General features: G+C 36.6%; 1 protein-coding gene across 1 annotated transcript in view; it reads right to left on the minus strand.

Annotated features, from left to right (window-relative positions):
- Positions 1-24,685, minus strand: part of PREX2 (phosphatidylinositol-3,4,5-trisphosphate dependent Rac exchange factor 2) — a 285,220-nt gene that overhangs the window by 59,810 nt on the left and 200,725 nt on the right. Inside the window, exon 35 of the mRNA XM_019032811.4 lies at positions 19,943-20,057. Within this exon, the coding sequence (XP_018888356.4) occupies positions 19,943-20,057 (115 nt within the window). The remainder of the gene's footprint in view (positions 1-19,942; positions 20,058-24,685) is intronic.

Raw genomic sequence — 24,685 nt, forward strand, 5'->3', positions numbered from 1 at the left:
CCACCATGGGGCTAATTTTTAAAACATTTTGTAGAGATGAGGGGTGAAGGTCTCTCTATGTTGCCCAGGCAGGTCTCAAACTCCTGCCCTCAAGTGATCCTATTGCCTTAGTCTCCCAAAGCTCTGGGATTACAGGTGTGAGCCACCACACCTGGCCACAACTTTTATTTTTGATTGCAAAATAACAGAAATGACTTAATAGCAATTCTTTATTAACTGCCTACAGAATCTGGTAGCATTCAAGGCATAGTAAAACAGACCTGACTGTGATACTTTTCAAATAGCTTTCAATCACACATTGCATAAAAAGTTCCTACTTCAAATACTCCCATTGGAGGTACTTGTAGGCCTTTGTTCTCAGCCTTTGTATCATTGTTCTCAGCAGATCTGGGCAATTATCTTTTCTGTCTTTGGGCTAAATCCAGGACTGGAAGCACAGCTGAAGCTGTACATTCTTCTGGATAGTTTTTTTTTTTTTTTTTTAACAATTGTCTCTATCTTTATAATGTTTACTAGTGTGAAATCAAATGCAGTATCTACATTATTCTCAGGAACATGTCTGCGTGCAAACAAGGGTCTTCCAGTTGCATTTTGCATAGCTATTTCATGCAAGTTACTTCTACGTCTTTTCTACTCAGTGGGGCCTGTTGCCTCAATACCAAGCACCCTGGAGAAACTCTTGATGTTAATTTTGTTCTCTGAATAAGTTGCTCTGCAGAAAAACTCATGAAAGCTACCTTCCATGAAACCCATCTTCAGATACAAATCTCTGTGGTTAGCCATTCTATAGGTTAGGCAAATACTGAGGATGATACATACCTCTTCTCAGCTAATGCTCGTGACAGTCTGTGAAGCATCACTAGCCTGAATGGACAGATTAGAAAACAGGCTTGAAAATATTAATATCAAGCCTGTTGGGGGCAATTTCTTAATATTTTCAAGCTAGTCAATGGAAGGGTGGGGATTGGAATCCAAGTTTGGCCAACTCTCCATCTTCCAGTATATTAATGCAGCAATTCCACATCATTAACTTTCTGTGTCTTCTCACTCACCCCACTGTAGAAATTTCATATTTACCCAAAACAAACTGAAAACTTTCTCCCCATAACCTAAATGTCATTTGGTCTATTAAGCATATTTCTATATTTTTTCATACCTGGCTCAGAAGATATGCAATGAATGTCATATTAGATCTACTGAAAATACTGCTCCTTAAGACTAGAAAGGGATTTGTTCCTCTGTCATCTCTCATTGTGTTTTCTGAATGCATCTAATTTTACATTTGAGTTCACTGATATCTCAAGTACATGAAGTTCAAAGTTTACAGGAACTGAAGCACATCCCAGATTTTTTTCAAATATTAATGTGTACACAATCTCCCAAGTTCTGGGATTATGAATTAATGTGTATACAATCTCACAAATTTCTGGGATTTCCTTTACAATCATATGAAATATATTATGAATGGAATAGAACTATAGGCTTTCAATTCTGCTTGATTGAAATGTCTTAATATTTAAATAGACAGAAGAAAATATACTAAGCTCTGCTTTATTCTATTAAAACATTTTATATTTAAACATATATATTTATCATTATACAGTTAAAATTATATGTTATCATATATAATATTATATACTATATATTTTGATACTTTTTTGGAATTTGATACAAAGAATATGGCTGGTAATGCATTTTGATGGCATTTAAAATTGATACAGATGAATCCTTCTTCCCTGACCATGTGAAATATTGCATGAGGAACATTCATTACGAGAGCAGGAACACTTTAGTGGGCCTGATTCAGTCTCACACCAGAAATACTTTCTTTTGTTTTCAAGTAACAGTAAGACTCCAACTATTTCAGTTCCTTCTGCCTTTTTCTTCCACTCCATCTCCATTTGTATCTACTTAGGGTTCTCATTATCGCTTGCCTGAAATATTTTATGTTTCCTAACCAGTATCTCTGGCTCATCTTCTCCTCACCCCTAATTTGTCCTCAATGGTACCACAGGGTGCACAGTTGAATATGCATCCTCTCCGACCCCGGCCTGCCCCACTTAGAAGTCACAAGCCAGTTGCCTCACTTACAGGCTTCTGCTGAAGTGTCTCGGCTGGCATCTGAGGTCCTCTGTGGCCAGCTCCTGCCCCTCAATCCCCCAACTTCACTTTCAGCCCCTTCCCACATATTATAGTCCCACAATGCCTTGGATTGTATTGTTTTCTCTCTCTGAAACAGCTTCTCCACTGCTCTCCACCTGGCCCACCGGTAGTCATCTGTCAGAACTGCCCCCAGTCCCCGGACTCCTCAGTGTTTCCTAAATGCTCCTGTCCTGTGCTCCTCGGGCATCTCAGGCATCCTGTTACACCAGCCATGGCGTTCGGTAGAGTATTTCAAAATAACCTGTTGGTTTCATTGACTCTTCCTTTTAAAATTCTCAAGAGCATATTGTCCGGTTCATCTCTGTATCCTCAGTGCTGTGCACATTCCTGCGCTTGCATACAAGTGCACAATATTGTTAAGCCATAAAGAATAGTTCACAAAACAGAATGGAAGGAGCTAGGAAGACCCATCTGCTAAGTCATCATGATGTGAGTCAAGAACCTGCCTCTGTTTATATCTTGTGTCCTGGTATGGTTGCCCTGGCTTTTGAGCATTTACATACATACAAACATTTATTAATAATCATCTATTAGTAGCTGCTTTGTCAACAAGCAACAAACAACAACAACAAAAAAAGACAAGGTGAAAGGAGAAACAGACACAAAAAGTATGTAAAGCATAATGGGTTAAGTGTTATGATAGAATCATGGAATAGGATTATTTTTAAAAGACTGATATAGGGGAGTAGGAAGACCTCAGTGGGGAAAGTGGTGGCAAATTTAGGGGCATGTGAGAAAAGATGGGTAGGAATTGGCCAAGGAAAGTGAAATGGATGTCATTCTAACTAAAATTATGAAAAGCCAAGCCAAGCCAAAATGTGTTGATTCTTTTCCTAAATGACTGACAGAATTTCAGAAACTTGAATCTACATAACATAGAACTGTGCCCCTACTTGAAGTTTGGTGTGGGGGGGAGGTGGGGCAGCATTTAACCAGGCAGCTAATTTTATAAATCTAAAGATCTATTCTTTACACAAATCATGAGTTTCAGTAAATCCATATTAATTTCTTCTAAGTTAAAATCACGGCTTTTCTATCAAAAGCTCTGGCTGCAAGCTAAATTTCGTGACAGGTGCAGGGATAAAGCTTTGAAAGTGTAATTTTTAATCACTCATTCACCTGCAGGGTACATCCACAAAACAAAAGAAGTCTGAAATGTCAGCAAAAAGGAGCAGAGCAAAAGCAATAGGAAAAAAAATCACTGAAGGAGCTTGACTAAGATGCCTTGAATATATTTTTAAGATGGATTGTCCTTGTGATCAGATAGAAAAGTCAGCAGAGTTAAAAATAAAAATCAATCTTGCTTCCATAAGCACTGACAATTTTTCCTCACTGAGTATATTTCCCTAACTACCTTTTTGGGGTATGCTTATTTTTCCTTTGACACTTCCAACTTTCATTTATTTCCAAAGGAAATTCAGAGCACAAATACTTTGATCTTCCCTTTGCTTTGGTGAAAACAATGGCTTGTATTAGCTTTGAGACAGAGGAGGTTCTCTTCAAAGAATTCTTTTTGAAGATGATTTCATCTGCTCCTACTTGTCAGCCAGCATATCTATTCATCCTTAAAAATATTATCACAACGAAGGACTTATCACAAAAATAAAAAACCCATAGGTAAACAATTCTAATCTCATTTGTTGCCCTTACCTAAAAATTGCATTAAAAATTTCTAACATGAAAGTAAAATAGATATTAGTTATAATTACAACTTCTTAAGGGCAAATGAATTAGTCTGAATTAAAATAAGAATAAGTCCAGTCCAGGTAAGTTACATAATACTACATGCATAAATGTACGTGCAGTTATATCACATTCTCAGTAAAGCAATGGTGGCAAGGTTTCATAGAATTATACTATGTTTCAAATTAAGAAGATATATATTGCTTTCAAAGTGTCACTACAATTTCAACTTTATCTGATCTTGCCTCATGTGAAATTTATGAACCTTGGCTATGCTGATGAATTTTCTTGAGATGTCTCCAACAGAGTCAGCATCTGCACCTTTCAAATGGCCTGGAATTTTTTGGATATAAAACAAAGTAGGCTGGATACTGGAATAAATTCAATAAAATGATAATACCACAGAAAAGATGGCCAATGTGTTATGACTAATCTGGTTTCCAATTCAGTTCAACTATTTTTATGGTACTAACTTTGTACCAAGCACAGTGAGGAACTAGGACATGGTTGCCTTCAATATGTATTGAGGAAGTCAGACAAATAACCAACAAGTCCAATTAAAACACATGAAATCAAAGAGGTTATTAGGTTTTAAAGAAGAGAGTGATTGATTAATTCCAGCTGAAGCTATAACTAAAGGCATTCTGCAAGAAGATACATTTGAAATCGGTCATAAATAATCACACTATTTGAGCAAATAGAAATGGAGCTGAAGCATGTCCTGGGTGAAGGCTGGGTTAAAAGGAGTTGAGGAAGAGCTGGATGCAAAGAAGGTAAAAGAAAATATGTTGATTCTGGTCACAAATATGTTCCAGGTCCCTCTTCCTCTTGAATTCCAGCTTCCATAACTTTACAATTTCTCCTTTCCCCTTTAGGATTTTCCCGCCATGCTGTTCCCTCTGCTAGAAAATATCCCTTCTCCCCCAAATACTATAACCTTAACTCCTCTTTCAGATCTCAGATTAAAGACTGGTTCCTCTAATTCATTCCTGAAACCTTCAAACACCGCCACATCCCCAATGGCTTAAGATTGATTATCTTCTTGTACTCATGCATAGCACTTTACACTTTCCCTACATAATTTGTCTCACATGTTGCTATAAATTATTAGTTAAAATTTTGTTTAATATTTATCATAACCTACAGACAAAATGTTCTTGGCAAGCAGCAATTTAACTCTCGTGAGGCTCTCGGGCGCGAGGTGCTGTCCTTGGTACTTGATAGGAGCACAGTATTTGTTGAACACATGCAAGTACCCGCAGTTCTTTAGTTTTACTTTGTGCAAGAATTTGGCATTTGAGTATAACCTATTTTGTAAATGGTAGATCTTTCATAAATTTCATGTGTAGGAAAGACATCCACAAAACTTTCAAGCATTATAAACTAATTCAAACTCTTTGTAGATTTAGTTGTTTTCTCCTACCAGGGGAGAATCACTTCTCAAATAAAACAAAACATACAACTATGACAACTCTGATTTCCAAGCCTGCACACAGAAATGAATTGAATATGAATATACACATTTGATTTACAGCTAGTCCTAAAGAAAGCAAAATATGAATGCATCTTAAGATATTAAAAAATGAAATTCTGCTAAAAGAGAAAACAAAAATAAAACTGCTATAGAGGAGATAAATATGCATCTGGAATGTTTCTCGTTAATTTAAAAAGAAATCACATCACGTAATATCTCTAAAAGCTGTAGCTCTATAAATAAAAACAATTTAAGGACAAAGGCATTCTTTACATGCTAATTAATATTCTCTTTCTCCCTCTCTCTTTCTCTCTCTCTTGTTCTCGCTCTCAGATTTTAAGCTATACTCTTGTGGTTTCAGGTAGTTTCCAAGATCCTTATGAATAGAACACAAAATTTTCCATTTCTATATACTGTTTGTTGTCAGACAAGGGATGTGACACAGAGCTGAGGGCTCAGGGAAGAAAGAGAAGGGGATGGGGAGATGTGCCGACACTCAGAGACAGGGCATGGAAGCTGAAGTCCCACTGTCCCTTCACTTTCTCATGCTGTTCCTCAGCTGCACTTAAAGACATGAAATGGCAGTAAGTCCATGGCATTCTTCATATTCATCACATTTCAGGAGAGCACAGCTACCGATTTTTTTTTTTTTCCTGCAGAAGTAGTGAGAAGTGACACATTTCATAGATACACTATCATAAGAACAGTGAAAACACACTTCTGGCCAGACATTTCTCAGTTGAAAAAATTGTCCAAAATACATGGTTCTCAGATTAGTATTTGTGTAGCATTTCTTGTTAACATGAATAAAATATCTATCTTCCTTCTACTCATTACATAAAATATATTTGGCTTTTAAAACTTTCTTTAAAGAAAATGTGCCATTCTTTATCGATGAAGGCACACCATCAGAGAATACTTGCTTTGAAAAAGTTTCTTCTTTCCTTTCAGTAAAGATGATGAATTTACATTCAGATATGCCAAATCATAAGCCCCCAAAATTCAGTATAAAGTTGTCACTTCATGCAAAAATAATCTCAGTAGCTAACATATAACTTGTTTCTCTTTTTGATTTTTATCTCATTTTACTATTTTATACTGAAAATAATATTCTAAACACAATAATCTAAACCCTTCAAATCTGAAAGGAATACTTTGACACGAAGAACACTGTTCACATTTACATTTTATCTGTAAATGTAAGTGCAGTTGTGCTTTTGCCATGCATTGATGCTTCCTGCCAATAAGCAGAATACATTAAAACGAGTGGGTTTGGTAAAGATATATTACCTTTAAGTGGGGCAGGGAAAAATGAGGCTGATAGGGATGATAGCTCATGGCCAGAGAGACTAAAAGGAAAGACTTAGGTAAGAGAGAAAAGAGAAGACAAAACAGGGTGAGAATGGTGAATGGAGGGGATAAAAATGCCCCATCCCCTGAATTTCTTTGTCAGAATTCCAGAGTTAAACACTTTACATGCTGTTACTCTTTAATAAATAGAAAGAAATCAATCAACTGACTTGGCCCAGGAGGAGGTTATATTGTGGAAACAGCTGTTAAGCATTTCTGCTAGCTCAGTTTATTCACTGGGGTCAAAAAGCAAACCAGGTTTTCTCCAGGCAACTAGGATTAAGGCTATAATGCATGTGGCAAAGGCTCTCCAGGTGCCTGTCTCTGTTCATGTTTCCACAGGATACCGGGGGGAAATGGTCAGGCCAGCCATGTGGCCTTGGCCGGCTTCACTACAGCCTTGTGCAAACTTTAACTATTTTCATGACTACTGATAATCGATGCATGAAACACAAAGGGACAGCAATAACTCAATAAAACCCTTCAGTGGCCTCTCCATTGTGTTTACAATAAAATAGCAGCTTCCTACAATGGCCTACATACAGCCCTACATGACTGGGGCTCTGTCCATCCCTCTCAACACACACCCTTCTACTCAATGTGCTGGACTCCCACTGGCCTTCTCTGTCTTCCTCAAACATGACAAGCTTATTCCTATGACTTGAGTGCATCCATTCACTGGCTCTGGAAAGATCTTACCCAAGATTTTAGAAAAGCTGTCTCCTTATGATTCAGGCTAATGTTCAAATATCACCTAGTATTTAAGTCATCCTTAACTACCTCCTCTGAATTACTAACCTCCTAGTAGATCAGCTTGTTTTATATTTTCTTCACTGCATTTTCCACCATCTAAAAGACTTTGTTTATGGACTTGTTTACTTGTTCATTTTCTGTCTTTCTCATTCTCACAAGAATGAAGATCTCCTGAACATCGACTGGATAAATAAATACCTGATGGAACGGAATCAGGGCAGCTGGGGGCAACTGATAATATCTGACACCAAAGGTTAGTAACACAGAATTTGTTCTCACCGTCTACTGTTCACTCCATTGACTCAGATGGCCTAATATAGTATAAACAATATGGATAATAAAGAGAAAATGTCTTTGATTTAAATTCTGATTTTCCCACTGATTATCTGGCTAACCTTAAATTCCCCTTAAAATGGAAATAATAATATGGAATTCACTGGGTTTTCAAACAATCCATATAACTCACCTAACATTGTGACTGACTCTTAATATGTTCTTAAAATTTGGTAGGTATTGTGGTTATCTTTTTCTTTTAAGTAGAAAATGACTTCCACCTCTTTGCTGTTCTGGAACAGCATGTCTGTTCCACGTCTGTTCCATCTCCAGTTATGGAGTTTGTTCCACATCTCTGGAACAAACTCCATAATTGTAGTGAAATTCATTGACTTTGCTTGTCCAGCATTCTGACCCTCACTCTTGGTGACAGTCCCTTGGTGTCATCTAGTGCCAGGCCCACCCAGGAATGGGTGCGTGGCCTGGGTCTGGCTGATTGCCTCCCCAGGTCCTTCACTGGGGCTCTCAGAAAGGAATGGTGGTTTCACCTTCTCCTCTTCTTCTGAGAATAGAACACTCGTTTGTAGGAACATCTTTACCCAAAAAGGAAGGCCACACAGAGGAAAGAAACACCAGCAGATGGAGAGAGAAACGGTATCTTGAGGACCTGTAATCCCCCTGGATAGAGCTGTGCCTGAAGTGGCCACAGCCTGGATATCTCCGTTAGACGAGCCAAGTCAGTATTTTACTTATGCCAGTTTGAGTTTGGTTTCTGAAACTTATAATCTAAAGCATGCTTTCTAAGACAATGATAAAGAGTTTGTTGTAAGTTAAAAAAAAAAAAAAAGTCATCTTCTGAGGTCCAACTAGTAAGTAAACAAATTACTTTCCAGAATAAAACGGTTTGAAATGAAAGTGTGAAAAAGGCACTCGGTTATTAAGGAAAGACTGACACCTCAGGGTGACTTTTTAACACAGGCAGTAACAGCCCCTATAAAGAATTGGTCAGTGTGGGCTTGTGGCCCGTAAAACCAAGAGCCGATTGCCCAAAAGCAATTTAGGAGTATTTGTGGTTACAGATTAACAGGAAAAATAAAGGAAGAAATCAACACCTTACCCAAGAAGCAAGCAAAATGAGACGGCATTATTGAAAGTCAAAAGGAAGATAATTGTCTTCCTGTGCAAAGGAAATCTAATACACAACAAGGAGGATATACAGCAGGTAATTCTGACAAAGGCACCTAATTTGTACTGGAGATTGTACATTTAAAAATGCTTTCTCCAAGAAAGAGACATTAAAATGTTTTCTTAGGAGAACAGGGTATCATGTAATTAATGCTCATGCTATTTTCTTAATAAAGTATCATTATTAAAAACATCTTGTCAGCTATCTGTTTTATATGAGTATATATTACATTTCTGTTTTTTAATAAAAGATCCACAGGAGTGTGACTGGTATGTCACATTCCCATTTCTCCCTGCTAGTTATACCTAAAAGCTTTAATGCACTACACATATATTTGTGGAGAGATTCTTAGGCAAAATACTTTGATAAACACAATGGGTGATACCAAGATAAACGTAGGACATGTATCAAAGAGGTTATACTAGAATAAAAAGATGAGAAATCTGTACACATAGCTGTATCATTTTCAGGGAACACTGAATTCTGTAATAACCATAAATAAAGCACATTTAAAGACTAGTAGAATGATCTGATATTCATTTTGGCCAAGGGCAATGGTTCTGAAATTTGAATGTGCATAAGAATCACCCACCAAGTTTATTAAAACAAAGGCTGCTGGGCCCATCCAAGAGCTTTTAGCAAGTCTGCAGATGATACAGATGACGTTTGTCTCGGGGTCATATTTTAAGAACCACTTTAGGGGATTTGTTTCCAATTTGGGGTGCACAGTAGAATCTCCTAAGAAGCTTTCTAAAATTCTAGTGCTCAGGTTTTATTCCAGTCCAATACTAAAAGAAAAATATTTTACAAAGGGAACTATACTAGAACTGGACATTGATTTACACCAAGAGTAGTTTTATAAACAGTTGGAAGCAGATGCTAAGTGAGAGGTGAAAAGTCATGGAAGAAGGCAAATACAGCACATGATTAGAAATGAGGGTCAGGCAAGGTGTCTCATGCCTGTAATCCCAGAACTTCGGGAGGCCAAGGTGGGCAGATCACCTGAGGTCAGGAGTTCAAGACCAATCTGGCCAACATGGTGAAACTCCGTCTCTACCAAAAAATACAAAAATTAGCTGGGCATGGTGGCATGCCTATAGTCCCAGCTACTGGGGAGGCTGGGACAGGAGAATAGCTTGAACCTGGGAGGCAGAGGTTGTAGTGAGCCAAGATTGCACCACTGCACTGCACTCCAGCCTGGGTGACAGAGTGAGACTCTGTCTCCAAAAAAAAAAAAAAAAGAGGAGAACACATCACTGCTGATGCATCCATAGACAGTAGACAAAAGCAATCTTGGGCCAAGTCATGAAAGATCCCAACTGCCATGCTGAGGAGTTTGTGACCTTTTTAGGAGGTGGGAATAAGACATCACTAAAGTGCTTTGAGCAGGACAGTGACACAGTGTGAATCGTGGCTTAAAATTATTATTTGGAAGCAAAATTCTCAGTAAATTCAAACAACTCTGGTTCTTCCCAACAAGGAGATTAAATTACTACAGCAATGATGTAGACCCATTTTCTTAAACTGGAGTCAAGAGTTATATTCTCAGAGCCACAAGTTCTCTACAAATGCTTTAATTTTGTATTTTGTTTAAAACTAACGTAAGAATAAATTTTTAACTTTTATTTTTTTTCTCTGTCACCCAGGCTGGAGTGCTGCGCTGTATGATCACAGTTCACTGCAGCCTTGACCTCCACAGCTTAAGGCATACACCCACCTCAGCCTCTGGAATAACTGGGCCATCACACCTGGCTATTAAAAAAAAAATGTAGAGACAGGGTCTCCCTATTTGCCCAAGCTGGTCTTGAACTCCTGGGCTGAAGTGATCCTTCTACCTCAGCCTCCCAAAGTGCTGGGATTATAGGCATAAGTCACTGCATCCAGCCACAGAAGAATATATTTTGTCAGATATCAAGGCAAAATTTCTCTTGTGATGACAATTGACAATTGAAAGATTTTTGCAAGATTGGACTTAAACTTCTTAAATCAATGTTTCTTAGTCAGTAGACATACTTCTTAAGAAGTCAAGATTAACTCCCCATCCCTCTTTCTTCCCTTTAAAAATCCACTCCTAACTGCTGCTAATCAAAGTGTTTATTCAGGGCAACTTGAATCCATGCTCCTAGGTTGCAATCCTCAAGCTTGGCCCAAATAAACTCTCTACTTATATTAATTTTGCTTTCGTTTCTTCCTTTTAGGTCGATATATTTGGCATAACTTGGCAGATTTCAGAGTGACTCCCCCGGACCACCTGGTGTTTTTCTCTGAAAGCAGGGCTTGGTACCAGCACAAACATTCCATCTTCAGAAGTCCTATTGGGTGTTTCAGGTGAGTTCACCTGAATTCAGACCTCCCAGTCTTTGGTCGAAGGTCTATACTTTATTTGGGCTGTTTTTCAAACCCTCTCTCTTTCCTTTACGAATGAGGGCTTCAGTCTCTGTCTTTAGACAGATGATTCAGGCAAAGAGCTCTGCAGAGGACTGCCTCCTTCAGCCTGTCTCAGGACCAGGGCTTCAGGTCAAAGTTTGCCTGCCCCTGTCTACAGCAGAGGTTTGGGTAAGGATTGCCAGTTAGGCACCAGTGGTCTGGTTTTACACAGCATGCTTTAAAACATTGCAGATACTTTCCTATTTTTGAAATTTGGGCTTCATTTTTCATCTGTGAGCAGCTCCTATTAAACATCAGCTGAATTTATATATAACACTATGGACATCTTCTTGTAAATATCTAGGAAAGTGGACCCACCTAACACGGAATAGTCAAACAATAAACCTTGCCAAAACTGGGGATCTTTTGAAATACCTAAAATAATTTATTTTTGTGCACAATAAGGAAAAGCTGGTTTTGGAACCAGATAATTAAAGACCTACTTCCAATGGTACTGGAAAAAAAACTTCTAAAAGAAATCCTGAGACAATTGCCTCCATTCAGGAGGTAAACAGTACATACCCATCACCACCACCACAGGGAATTCCCTAGGTGTTTGACTCCCTCCCTGAAACTCCTCTTGTGACATAGTGACTCCAGTCCTGGAGTCGCTGTGAGCAACTTCTGGTTCTGGGGAATGCCTGGTTCTCAAACTATTCTTTGCTCAACTAAAAAACCCGTCCGTGAAAACACCGAGGGGATGGGGGATAAAAAAGAGAAACTTAAGTAAATAAATAAATGAATAAAAACACCACCCAATGAACAAGATGGGTCTCCAAAATACACCTGTGTTGCCTAGCTGACAATTGCTTAGGTCGATATAACAGGTAATTAAAAGACTAATAGTCTAAAATGGGGAAATGAATGAAAATAAAACTACTGAGATTATAAACATGTAGATCCAACCATTTTCTTTAAACCAAGACTAATTTTTGATGCTGATGTTGAAATGCTAACATCCAGGGAATGAGCTGAGGCAGCACTCCTGCTGAGATTAGATCTGAATCAAGTTAAAATCCTCTAAATGCTCAAACAGGCTGCTTTGAATACCCAGCAAGATTTAAAAACCAAAAAAAAGAGGCAAAAGTAAGAAAGCCTTGCACTCTGTGGTCTAGTGGCTATGATTTTGTGCTTTTACCACCAGGGCCTGGGTTTTATTCCTGATTAGGGAATTAGCTCCTTTTGGTTTAATATTTTTGTGACTTTTGACTTTGCTACTCAGGAGAGCGCCTTTGGTAAAAAAAAAAAAAAAAAAAAAAAAAAAAAGAAAGGTTTGGCTGGGCTCAGTGGCTCACACCTGTAATCCCAGAATTTTGGGAGGCTGAGGCGGGCAGATCACCTGAGGTTGGGAGTTCGAGACCAGCCTGACCAACATGGAGAAACCCCGCCTCTACTAAAAATACAAAATTAGCCTGGCGTGGTGGCACATGCCTGTAATCCCAGCTACTCGGGAGGCTGAGGCAGGAGAATCATTTGAACCCAGGAGGTGGAGGTTGAGGTGAGCCAAGATCGTGCCACTACACTCCCGCCTGGGCAACAAGAGTGAAACTCCGTCTCAAAAAAAAGAAAAAGAAAAAAGAAAGAAAAAAAAGCCAGATTACCAGCTGTTTTTCTTGGCTATAATCTGACAAGAAAAGATTTATTAAAATGTATTTTTTAAAAGGATGCTATGGTCAGAAGTCAGCTTGACTAAAAGCTGATATTCAAGTACACACACACACAAACACATTATATACATATATTAATATATATAGTGTGTGTGTATATATATGTGTGTGTGTGTGTGTGTATGTATATATATATATATATATATATAAAACACATATTAAGGCCTTTCTGCTTTTTCTCTTTGGATCCTGTTTTGGGGACTACTATTTTCCTGTGGATGGAAATCCTTCATTAATTATCTGCTTGTTCCCTCTGCTTACTTTCTTTCTTAAAAATTGTTCTATTGTTTACTTCTATTCTTCCTGACTCCTTTTTCCTCTTTGCCATCTTAGGTACCACATAAAATGATCTGGGAGAGATATCTAATGACTCAGACTGTTTAAGAAATACAGAAAAAGGTGCCACTGACCCCTTTTTTGGGTCATCTGTTTTCCTGTAAAGTCTAGAGAGTCATGGACAGATTCCTCTGAGGTCTCATACCCTACCGCTGTCTTTTGTACTGTGTTACCTGATCTCCTTGGCTTTCAGGACTACCAGAGATTACTTTGTACTGAGAGAGAACTTGACCGTGATGTATGTGATGACTGGAGAGTCACTGGCAGAGCTGCAGTTTTGGAGGTGGCTGAGGGCTATTGTTTACAATAAATGGTTATTGCTACAGGACACTACTCATTTCCTTGGGAGTTTAGATGAGACAGGTGAGGTTTAAACCTTGGAGAAATGTCTTTGTAGCACAGTGCACTGTAGAAGCATTGCTTGGCCTGGTCCCATGGTGTTTCCCTTTCTTTGTGAGGGGAGAATCCAGGATTCAGTGCAAAATCAGAATGCTTGATTTAAAAAAATCTAAATGCTCTGCCTTCCAACCGTGCCTGCTTTTCACGTATTTAAATTATTCAGCTTTAAAAACTGCAAATACTTTGTTGACCCTCTTCCTTAATGGGCTCCACCTTGAGCCCATTTGGAAAACAGACACTAAATTAAAAGCTACCTATGTAAATGAAATTGGCCTCCTTATGAAATTCTATGGTAAATTCCTATGACTTTGTGTTACCTTGAAATTCATTTTTAACCTTCCTCTAGCATACCCAAATTCATTCTTTAAAAATACTACATTTTCTATCTTTGATTTGAGATGCAAATTTGCTACCCTGTTTCTCTAAAATTCAGTAAGGGCTTCAGCCACATGAAACAGATAAACTTTAACCTTTTCCATTTACAAAGACACAGTTTGAATACAACTGTCCTTTTAAACTAGAGAGTTTTATCTGACTCATGGCTAAAGTTTTAAAACTAAACCTATAAGATCTTTATGACTGCCTGTATTTTTGTGTACACATGTGTACACATCTTTTTGTATGTTGTCTATAACACCAAACTGGCTTGTACATAAGTGTACCCATAAATTAAATAACTAGACCAAATGCTTTTCAAATTCACATGATTTTAGTAATCTTTGGTGAATAAAGATAGTTTAAAAATTGTTGGTAAAATAAAATAGGAAGAGCTTCATAATTTGGACATTTTTGTCTGTGTTTGCTGGTCAGACAAGTTTATACTATCTCTGCTAGATGTTTTAAGGTCATAAAACTGTAGCTTGTATGATATTTTTAAATATTTGCTTAATTTGTCTGTGAGCTTATGTCTTTGGATTTGAGCATGTAGATCTGGGATCTGGACAGATGGCCACAGTGAGGCCTGGGGACAAGTCCTCAGAGCCTAGACCACCAACTAAAAAGCAGAATCAAGCTTAACATGGCCTCTTTCTCCCTGGCCTAGCTTTTCCTCCTGGCCATGCTGGGAGTGGTCCTATCCTCCAATCATACTCTTCACAGCTCTCTCCTCTGTTCTGAGCTCTGTACTTGGTGTGGAAATTCAGGAACCAGGTGGGCCATTCTCTTCATTGCCATCTTTGGATGCCATGTAAATATTAGGGACCTAGGAAAACTGGGGAAGACATTATAGAGGGTACCTGTTTCATAATTTCCTAATTCTTTTCAGTAATTTAAAAGTCTTAAGATTGTGTTATGTTAAATTAAGTAATAGCTAATCATAAAATGTCTGAGTCATTTCTAAGTAAGTTAAAATACTGAAACATTAATTGTTAAACATAAATTCACATTTATATACTTTAATATCATATTTTTATATGGCATAGTAAAACTAAATATATTTAGATCTGTTAGTAAACAGAAATTGAGAAAACCTCTTTCTAAAGAATTATAAAATGGTTTTCCCATCAAAAAATACTAGTATAAAATAGTTCAAAATTACTTACTTTTTAGGTTTTTCACTGAAAATTAGTGACTAGGTTAAAACTGTGATATGGTTTGGGTGTGTCCCAACCTAAATCTGGAATTCTAGCTCCCATAATCCCCACATGTTGTGGGAGGGACCAAGTGGGAGGTAATTGAATTATGGGGGTGAGTCTTTCCCATGCTGTCCTCATGATATTGAATAAATCTCAAGAGATCTGATGGTTTTCTAAATGGGGGTTCCCCTGCACATGCTCTCTTACTTGCCTGCTGCCATGTAAGATGTGACTTGCTCCTCCTTGCCTTCCACCACGATTGTGAGGCTTCCCCAGCCATATGGAACTGTGAGTCAATTAAACCTCATTCCTTTATAATTACCCAGTCCTGGGTATTTCTTTATTAGCAGTGTGAGAACAAACTAATGCAAACTGTAATCAGTACGTGTAACTAAAACTACCAGATATAAGAGAAACATGTCTATTACAGAACATATAAAGAAAATACGATGTAAAGAAAGTTGAAAAGATAGAGTAATTTTTTTTTTTTACTTGAGAGAGAACTTTATATGGTCACAATAAGGGAGAAGGGAAAGTAAATTTTTGTCCTATGGTAAAATGTAGGATACAACTGATGTTTTAAGCAAGCTGTAGAAGATTTGCAGAAGATGGATCTTGTGAAAGAAATTTTGTCTGTGATCAAATTAGCTGAAATTAAAAGGGGATTATTTAGTTTTTCTAAAAACTTAACATTAATATTAAAAGCACACTGATGCAGGGTCAGGATCTGGGGCATGCTATTAGAATAACAGGGTTTTCTTAGAGCATTGTTCTGCTCTCTAATAGAAAATTTTAGGCCAGGCATGGTGGCTTATGCTTGTAATCCCAACACTTTAGGGGGCTGAGGTGGGCAGATCACGAGGTCAGGAGTTCGAGACCAGCCTGGCCAACATAGTGAAACCCCATCTCTACTAAAAATACAAAAATTAGCTGGGCGTGGTGGCAAGTGCCTGTAGTCCCAGCTACTTGGTAGGCTGAGGCAGGAGAATCATTTGAATCCAGGAGGCGGAGGTTGCAGTGAGCCAAGACTATGCCATTGCACTCTAGCCTGGGCAACAAAGGGAGACTCTGTCCCAAAAAAAAAAAAAAAGAAAGAAAGAAAGAAAAGAAAAGAAAATTTTAAAAGGTTATAAAAGGTTTATGAAAATCTTATCTTGTGTGGTCAAAGCTGATTAAGATTGGATGGATTTGTTTATAAGGTTTTATTAAAATAACTTTACCATTAATAATATACTGATGCAAAGGTAGAACTTGGTATTTTCTTTTGAATAGGATTTTTACACAATATTAATGAGATCATAAAAATCTTTTGTTTACCTTTTGAGTAAACTGTCAAAAAAGAGAAAGATTCTGTTGGTCTCATACTGTCTTTATTAGGTATTTTGATTTTTTGAAAAACTAAGTCTTCTCTCTATCAAAGAATAAAGATTTTTGCCTTTTGAAATCTTGGAATTATCACTTTGGCTAAATGAATCTCATTTTATAGTTACTTATGATCCTATTTTGAACAAATGTTTTAAACCTTTAATATTTGACATACTTCCTCAAATCACATTTCAAATTCTAAAACTGTGTTTCCCAAAGTAACCCCTGTAAGTCCAAGACAGACATATTAGGCTTATTTGGTATATTACATTCATACAGGAAGTACTATCAAATAAGAAATGGTGTTTAGCATTCTTTGGGTATATTTATATAAATGTGTTAGTAATATGTGTCCTAAAATTATATGAGCTTTCTAAAATTCTGGTTTGCCTTGATATATGTTATCAGTGATAATTATGCTTATTATGTTAAATTATTATAGGCCACAGACATAAACAAATTTACTTTTCAATTGTATATATAACTATGATCATTTTAAGTCATTTGCACAGTTAATTACTTAATTCTGATGCATCTTCTAAAAGATCTCTACAAGCAAGTAAAATTCTAAAGTGTTGTGTCTTCAAAGAAGTTCATGCAAGGATGGAAAAGACTGATGTGAATATAGGTTTCTGATTACTTGGAGATCATACCACTGGACTAAGAAAAAACTTCCAGGATTCTAACTGAAGAGCTGATATGTTCATGAGAATTGCTAACCCAACATCAAGTGGAACAAGAATTAATTCCATGAGACTAAACTAATAGAGGACTAAAATAATTTTTAATGATTTTTTTGTTTGAGACATTGCTGATGCTTTTTATGTTTTATTTTCTAGAGTCAAGAAAACTATTTTTTTTCTTTGTGAGCCATTTATAGCTTATAGCAATTGGGTGAAGTATACTTTTGTGAGTAAAGCCAAAACAATTGACTTTCTCTGTATCACATTTCTCCAAAATTTGGGAACTATTTGTGAGTACTCTTAATTTCTAGCAATGTAGTTGTTTATATAAATTCAACAAAAATCTGTATTCTTTTTTAAGATACATAATTAGATATACTGGTTCTTTTACTGAAACTTTGACTGGAATGGCATAGTTTCAGATATAATCAGACTGCTTTGAGGAATTGATGTGGACTCTGTAGAGCCAATTAAAAAAACCCTTGGAAAGACTGCTCTGGTACTTTGTCTGCACAATTCCTTTATAAGGTTTCTGTCCTCATGGTAACTAAAGAATGTCACTTTCTGACAGGACCAGGAACCTCAGGTTATTTTGGGATCTCAAGAAGAGCAGAGTTCACCCATTTTTTACAAGTACTGCAGACAGTCTGAGGGCAAATCCTTGGATTGGCTGGCCTTGGGGCTTTTAAAAGCTGAATCTAAAGCTACTGTGGAAGTCCCGGTAAAGCCAACTTAAAAGAGACTATATGGCCATTCACTATTCTTCTTGCACTTTATACAAATAAGCAGGCAAAGCATCATAACACTAAAACTTATTTTGCAAATAAATTGGTTCAACTAAGATTTGTCTTTGGTAAAAATGGAGAACTGGATAAAGAAAAAATGTTTCAGAAAAAAACTATAGTATGCCTGTTATTAGATTCTAGTCTTGTCCATTGTTTTTGAGTTTTATTATTTGCCTACAATTTGGATTAAATCTTGAATTACTTCCCAGCTATGAGTCTCTAAAGAAGAACCTGGATTTAATTTTCTTCATGATATTTTTAGTTGACTGCCTAATGGAATAGTTTTGTCTTTGTTGTTGTTCTGGCATTTAAATTTTATTTTTAGTTATAATCCTTACATGGATTATATTTCCACTATCTCTTGTTGTTTTCCTTCTTCTGATGAAACTAAATTGGTGATACTCTGAAGTCTAGCTATGATTCAACAAGCAACAGCAGCCATAAATCAATGACTTTGACAGAACTACTTGGGAATGAGCCTTCCTGATGATGGACACCTTGATACTCAAATTTTGATCATCAATGCTGTTAAGAAGAATGATTTTTGATCAAAAGGGGGAAATGAGAGAAGAAAATAACTTTTATCTGAGGAATGCAAGCTATTTTAATTAACAGGCCCAGAGAGACATTAAAATGAAACAGCAATTACATCCTCCTAGTCCCTTTGCACTATGTATTTATCTCTTGAAACTGCTGGCTATCACCATAAGTAGCTGTAACTTAACATAAAGATGCCACACTGGATGCTACAACCCACACCCTAGAGCTTAACAATGCACAGCCAACCACTTGTGAATGTTATTTCTGTAAATCAGTGAGAATGCCTGACAAACAACTTTGTATCAGCTCACTCCTTGTCTCCCATTTTTTCCTTTAAAAATCTATTTGTAATTGCTGCTAATTTGAGTGAATATTCAGAGCAATTTGAATCTATGCTCCTGGCTTGCAATTCTCAAGCTTGGCCCAAATAAACTCTCTACTTATACTAATTTTGCCTCAGGTTCTTCCTTTTAAGTTGACAGCACAAAAAATTAAAAATGTCAAAACAGTATTTTTGATTTATTAAGGCTCAAGATAGAACAAAATATTTTTTCTTTTAAAAATAAAAGCCTTAATTTGTTAAGTTTTTAAAAGTGATCTGTCAACAGGGTAATTCATAAGATAAGAAGGAGATATGTGTGTGTGAATATATATACATATATATATTCACACACACACTAATAATTTGTTGACAAATAAAGCTTTTGAATTATAATACATTTCCTTTCACTTACTGTGGTTAATTTTCCCTGTCATTTATCATTGTACCAGTAACACTATTTTTTGGGGGGAAAAAGACAGTAAAATGCAAGCATTAAGGGACACATTTGAAAGTAAATATTTTTCAATACCAAGCACACGATCAATCATATATTCCATGCTGAACACATATTCTCTCTGTGTGGGGGTGCCAGCTATTTGGTGGTACATAGAGAAACCTGTTTTACCCTTAATCCAATAAATCTCATATGGGACACCACTATAACATATGTCAGTGATTTTCTTTCTTGGAAACAGTCTACTATATATTTAACCCCTTCTCTTTATCTCTTCAGAAATTTTAAAATTTGCATAAAAATGTCAACACACTTTTACTTAATTATTTTTACTGGGAAAAAGTATAGCAAATTAGAATATTTAAAATATTAAACCCTAAATCTGAGGACTTTATATCAAAAGAAATGTCATTAATAATCTAATATGATAAATAGCATCAAAAGTCCTATTAACACATTTCTATCAAAATATAGACACTCATTATTTTTCAGTTGGATTGTTACATACCTGAGCTTCTGGTTGTACTGTTTGACCTTTTCCAGTGAGGCTGCATTTATCTGAGCTTGAAATTCTTCCACAGAAACATTGTCTCTGTAATAATATCCTTCCATGCTCTCCAGTGCTGTGTAAACAAGTAAACATATTTTACAAGCAACTTTATAACTCAATTTCTCCACGTGTAGTATAATTTTATTGATTATTAGTAAATTTAGCAAATAGGACCAATTATCAACATATATGCAAAAAAACTATGTTAGGTCCAAAAATGAATGAAAACTGTTCTGCTCTCAAAATAAATATCAAACATTTGGTGATTTTTCTGTCCAATGGGCAAAGAAAATTTCTGGTTTAACTGTCCTCTATTTTTAAAACATTTTGTATATGTTGTGGGAGCCCAAAATATGCCGCTCCAAAATATAACTGTAGGAGACCAGAATATATCACCCCAAAATATGTCTCATTGGCATAAGGATTATTTTGATCTGGTTATTTTGAGAAACTGCGCGCAGACACAGGAGAAACTCTGAAAACCGAGTAGAAGTTTCCCTTTGATAAGGAAAATTTACATCCATAAAGGAAACCTCTACTTGTAAGAGTGTCTCCCCCTCTGTACTAGGCAGAGAAGGAAGATGATCACAGATAGTTTTATCTGCACAACAAATCTTACCCTTTTTTTTATGGTGCTTTCCTGGTCACCTCCCCATAACTGGGCCTTCCCTAGACCCTTCTTCTGTTTCAGTAGAAAATGGTTATATTTAAGCCTAAGTAAGTTCAAAGCTACCTCTTTCAGATTTAGTCACTATTCCTTAGGTATCTCCCATGTATACATGAGGTATACCTGTTATTAAACTTCTGTTTGTTTTTCTCTTGTTAACTTGTCTTTTGCTATGGGGACCATCCCAACGAAGAACTATGAAAGGTAGAGAGAAAATTATTTTTCCTCCCCTACAACATTCTTTGTGAAGCTAAACTCACACTTCCAATGTATTTGATATTTATACACACACGTCTATTACATATGACACATAGATGTACATATTCGCAACATATGTATGAGAGGCAGAACTGTGCATTAATGTATGTCAGAGGCCTGGCACAGTGGCTCATGCCTATAATTCCAGCACTTTGAGAGCCAAGGCAGGTGGATCATTTGAGGTCAGAAGTTCAAAACTAGCCTAGGCAACATAGCGAGACCCTGTCTCTAAAAAAACAAAGTTAAAAAATTAGCCTGGCATGGTGGCATGCACCCGTAGTCCTAGTTACTCAGGAGGCTGAAGTGGGAAGATAACTTGAGCCCAGGATTTTGAAGCTGCAGTAAGCTAGGATAGTGCCACTGGACTCCAGTCTGGGGGACAGAGTAAGACTCTGTCTTCTAAAACAACAGTAACAACAACAAAAACATGTCAGAGTAAAAAAATGGAAATTTTCACTCCCCATGCATATTCACATTCTTGCATAACCTTAATTAAGAAATATTAATGTAATAAAAAGTATAAATTGAAATCTTAGAAAATCACCTCTACTCAAATTGTCAATTTAGTTATAATATCTCACTAATTTTAAATGTATTTTGAAAAGCATATAAATTTCCTTTTTAATAACATTTTTGATTCAGTATTTTTCCTTTAACCTTTATGAGGTATCATTTAAAAAATTTTGGAGAGGAAATAAATCACAGGGCAAGGGCCCAGAAATACAAGATTTCCTGTGGAAAGGTTGCCAGTAACAGGAATGGCTATGGATCCAAGTTGGAAATGTAAATTATTTTCCCTTGAAATGCATTACTACTTATGAGCCTCAATTTTTAATAAACAATTTCAAAATTCAAAACAATCTTCTTTCAAGACTGCTAAATGCACTAGTTTCTAAACTAAATCACGAGATTTCTTTAAAGTGAAATAAACTATCACCATTTTGAGGGGGGGAAATAGGAAACTGACTGCTAATTTTAGCTGTGCTATAGTTTTATTAAACTAGTCACAATTCCAGAACACTGAAGAAAACAATAAAATTTTAAAGATCCATGTCAAATTTGCAGATTTTTTTTAAATGGAAATTTAAAAAATTGGTTTATAGTTGAGAAAAGCAATTGTGGAAGATTAGGGAGAAAACATACTACATTTACTTCAGTACAGAAAATGAAATTTGTGTGCTTGTTTCACAGATTTTTAATTTGTTTATTTCTTATGGCTTCTGGGAAGGAGCCCAGGAAACTTTACCCTTAAAATATGACACTTTGGTATACTGATTACTTTAAATTAAAGGCTTCTGCAAGTCAGCAGATATTGGATGAGGCTTTTCTCTGATATGCCCTATCTACCTTAAGACTAGACCTGCAAAAGAAAACACAATTGCTTCCCCTACCCTCCCTGGAAATCTCATTATCTATCCTAGAAAAGAAGACTGTGGAATGCAACCCACCTAGAAGGACTTTTCCCACAAGATAATATCTATTTCTCCAGCTCATTCAAATTCCAAGACAATCATTTACAAGTTAATTTCTGTCTCCTGGGCCCATTCATTCTCCCTAATAAACATTTTACTACCTCCTACATTCCCCACCTCTCCCATCGCCTACGAAGAAGGGTATATAAGTATCTGGACCTCACTGAATTATTGGGTAATCACTCTCCCATGATTTTGCCCCGTGCACATTAAATAAATTTTGTATGCTTTGTTTCCTTATTAATCTGCCTATTGCAAGTTCATTTTCAGCAACCCTTCAAAGGGAAAAGGACAGGCTTTCTCTCTTAGAGCCTACATCTTCATTAATTAGAATAGTTGTAACTGGCTCAACAAAATTCTGGTCCTGAATACACACAGGAAATAAAAGAAACTCTCCCTGATAAAATAATCCTTAAATACATGCCATGTTCACAAGCTGCTATTTGTGAAAGGTAAATATCCCAGGAGGATTCAGTCTGTCAATAGTCATACTTCAAGATAAATTACTCTTACCAGCTGGAAAGCTGATGTATTAGAGTAAAATTCCAGTTTCTGCTGTGTGACTTTGGTCAAGTTAATTAATATCTGAGATTCTCAGGTTCTGCATTTTTGACTTGCAACATAAAAGTACGTACTAATTATGGTTAATGAGAAAGAATTTAATTAAATAATAGTATTAAGACAGCTCATGAGTATTCTTACTTATTGAATGAGTTTTATTTACTAGGCAACATGCCAAATGCTGTACAGGTATTACCTAATTTAATTCCAATGAGATACTGATTATGCAGAGTGTGCTTAGCCAAACACAAAGTTTGTAGGACTAAGAGAAGGGTCCATGCAAAAACACTTTGATTTGTGACTTAAAACCAGAAAGACAGGAAGGAGAACAGTGGGATGGCACAGCAGTGGAAATGTGAGGGGAGAGGGCTTGGGGGAAACCACCTGGGAACTAATTTTTGTAAAGATCTTGATGGTTCAACTTTGGCCAGAATGGCCAGTCCTGTCCCAAATTTTATATAAGAACAAGTATATAAACATAATTTAATATAATTTTAATGAATACTTCTACAATCTCATAAATTTCCATTTTCATTACACTTTTGACAATATTATTCCAAATTGACAAGGCAGTTAAAATTCACAATCACATAACATTTTTTAAAAATTGGAAAAGTGCCTAACAATTTTGCCAAGAGTCTTAGTAAGAATTCTGTGTCACATGTATAGGGTTGTGGGGAATGAACAAAAAAAGATGAGTTTTATATTTAAAAACTAAAATTTGTATGACAGAGAAGAGGAAAGATGACAACATTCCCTATTTTAGCTAAACAACTTGTTTATTTATTGTTATAAAAAACCCAGAATGACATTCTACCAAATTAAATAACATGTTAATTTCAAACATGTTAAATTTGGCATTTCCTTGTCTAATTTCCTTAGTTCTCATCCATAAAATAATATATTTCTCAAAAGCAGTATCAACATACTTGGTTGAATATTTAGTTTATTTACTTCTACTACTTTTCAAGTAGAGGAAGAAAAACATTCCATTAAATTTAGGTAGTCAGCAAAAAAGGAAAACCTAATGAATGTTAGAGAAAATTAAAGATTAAATTATTCTTAGACTGAAGTGGGCTACATTTCCACTTACTCAAAATACCTTTCAAGGCTTTCCCAAGAAAGGGATTAATCAGGAAAAACATAGAATCTCTGAAGAATAATTTTAAGAACAGTGTCAGTCTGCTAACATTCTCTTTTGATAGCACACTTGTTTGGTTAAATAAGACACAGCACATGCACTGTGAGAATTCCCCAGAAATGGTCACCATGGGTCATAATTCCTCAGAATTGGTCCCAGTTATTGGGAGAGAAGCAAGATTTGTTGATCCCATTATGACATGTGAGAATGGCCGTGTGATACATAATAATGTTTTGTGATTCTAAATGTCTTGAAATGGAGTCATTTATGACAAGTCACTCAGCCCACAGTGAAACTGCTGACCCTTCAAAGTGATAAGCATATGTACGGTGGACTGAGGTGATAAGATGACACCTCCCGTGGCCAGGCACCTCAGAGACACCACAGGAAAGTGAAGCCAAAGGGGCTGAGATGATGACTACGGACACACTCCTGTGGAGAGCCATAAAAACAGCAAGAAACTGACAATAGTTGAGATGCCTGCAGAAGCTTTGCCAGGAGAACTCTGAGGCCTCCTCGCCATTGGTAGTGGCTGCTAGAAGCTCTGCCAGGAGACGAGCAGGGACCCCCATCCCCTTGCTGGTCAGTGTTTCCAGGGAAAT

Source organism: Gorilla gorilla, chromosome 7 (assembly GCF_029281585.2).
Source record: "Gorilla gorilla gorilla isolate KB3781 chromosome 7, NHGRI_mGorGor1-v2.1_pri, whole genome shotgun sequence".
In the NCBI taxonomy this organism is placed as follows: Eukaryota; Metazoa; Chordata; class Mammalia; order Primates; family Hominidae; genus Gorilla; species Gorilla gorilla.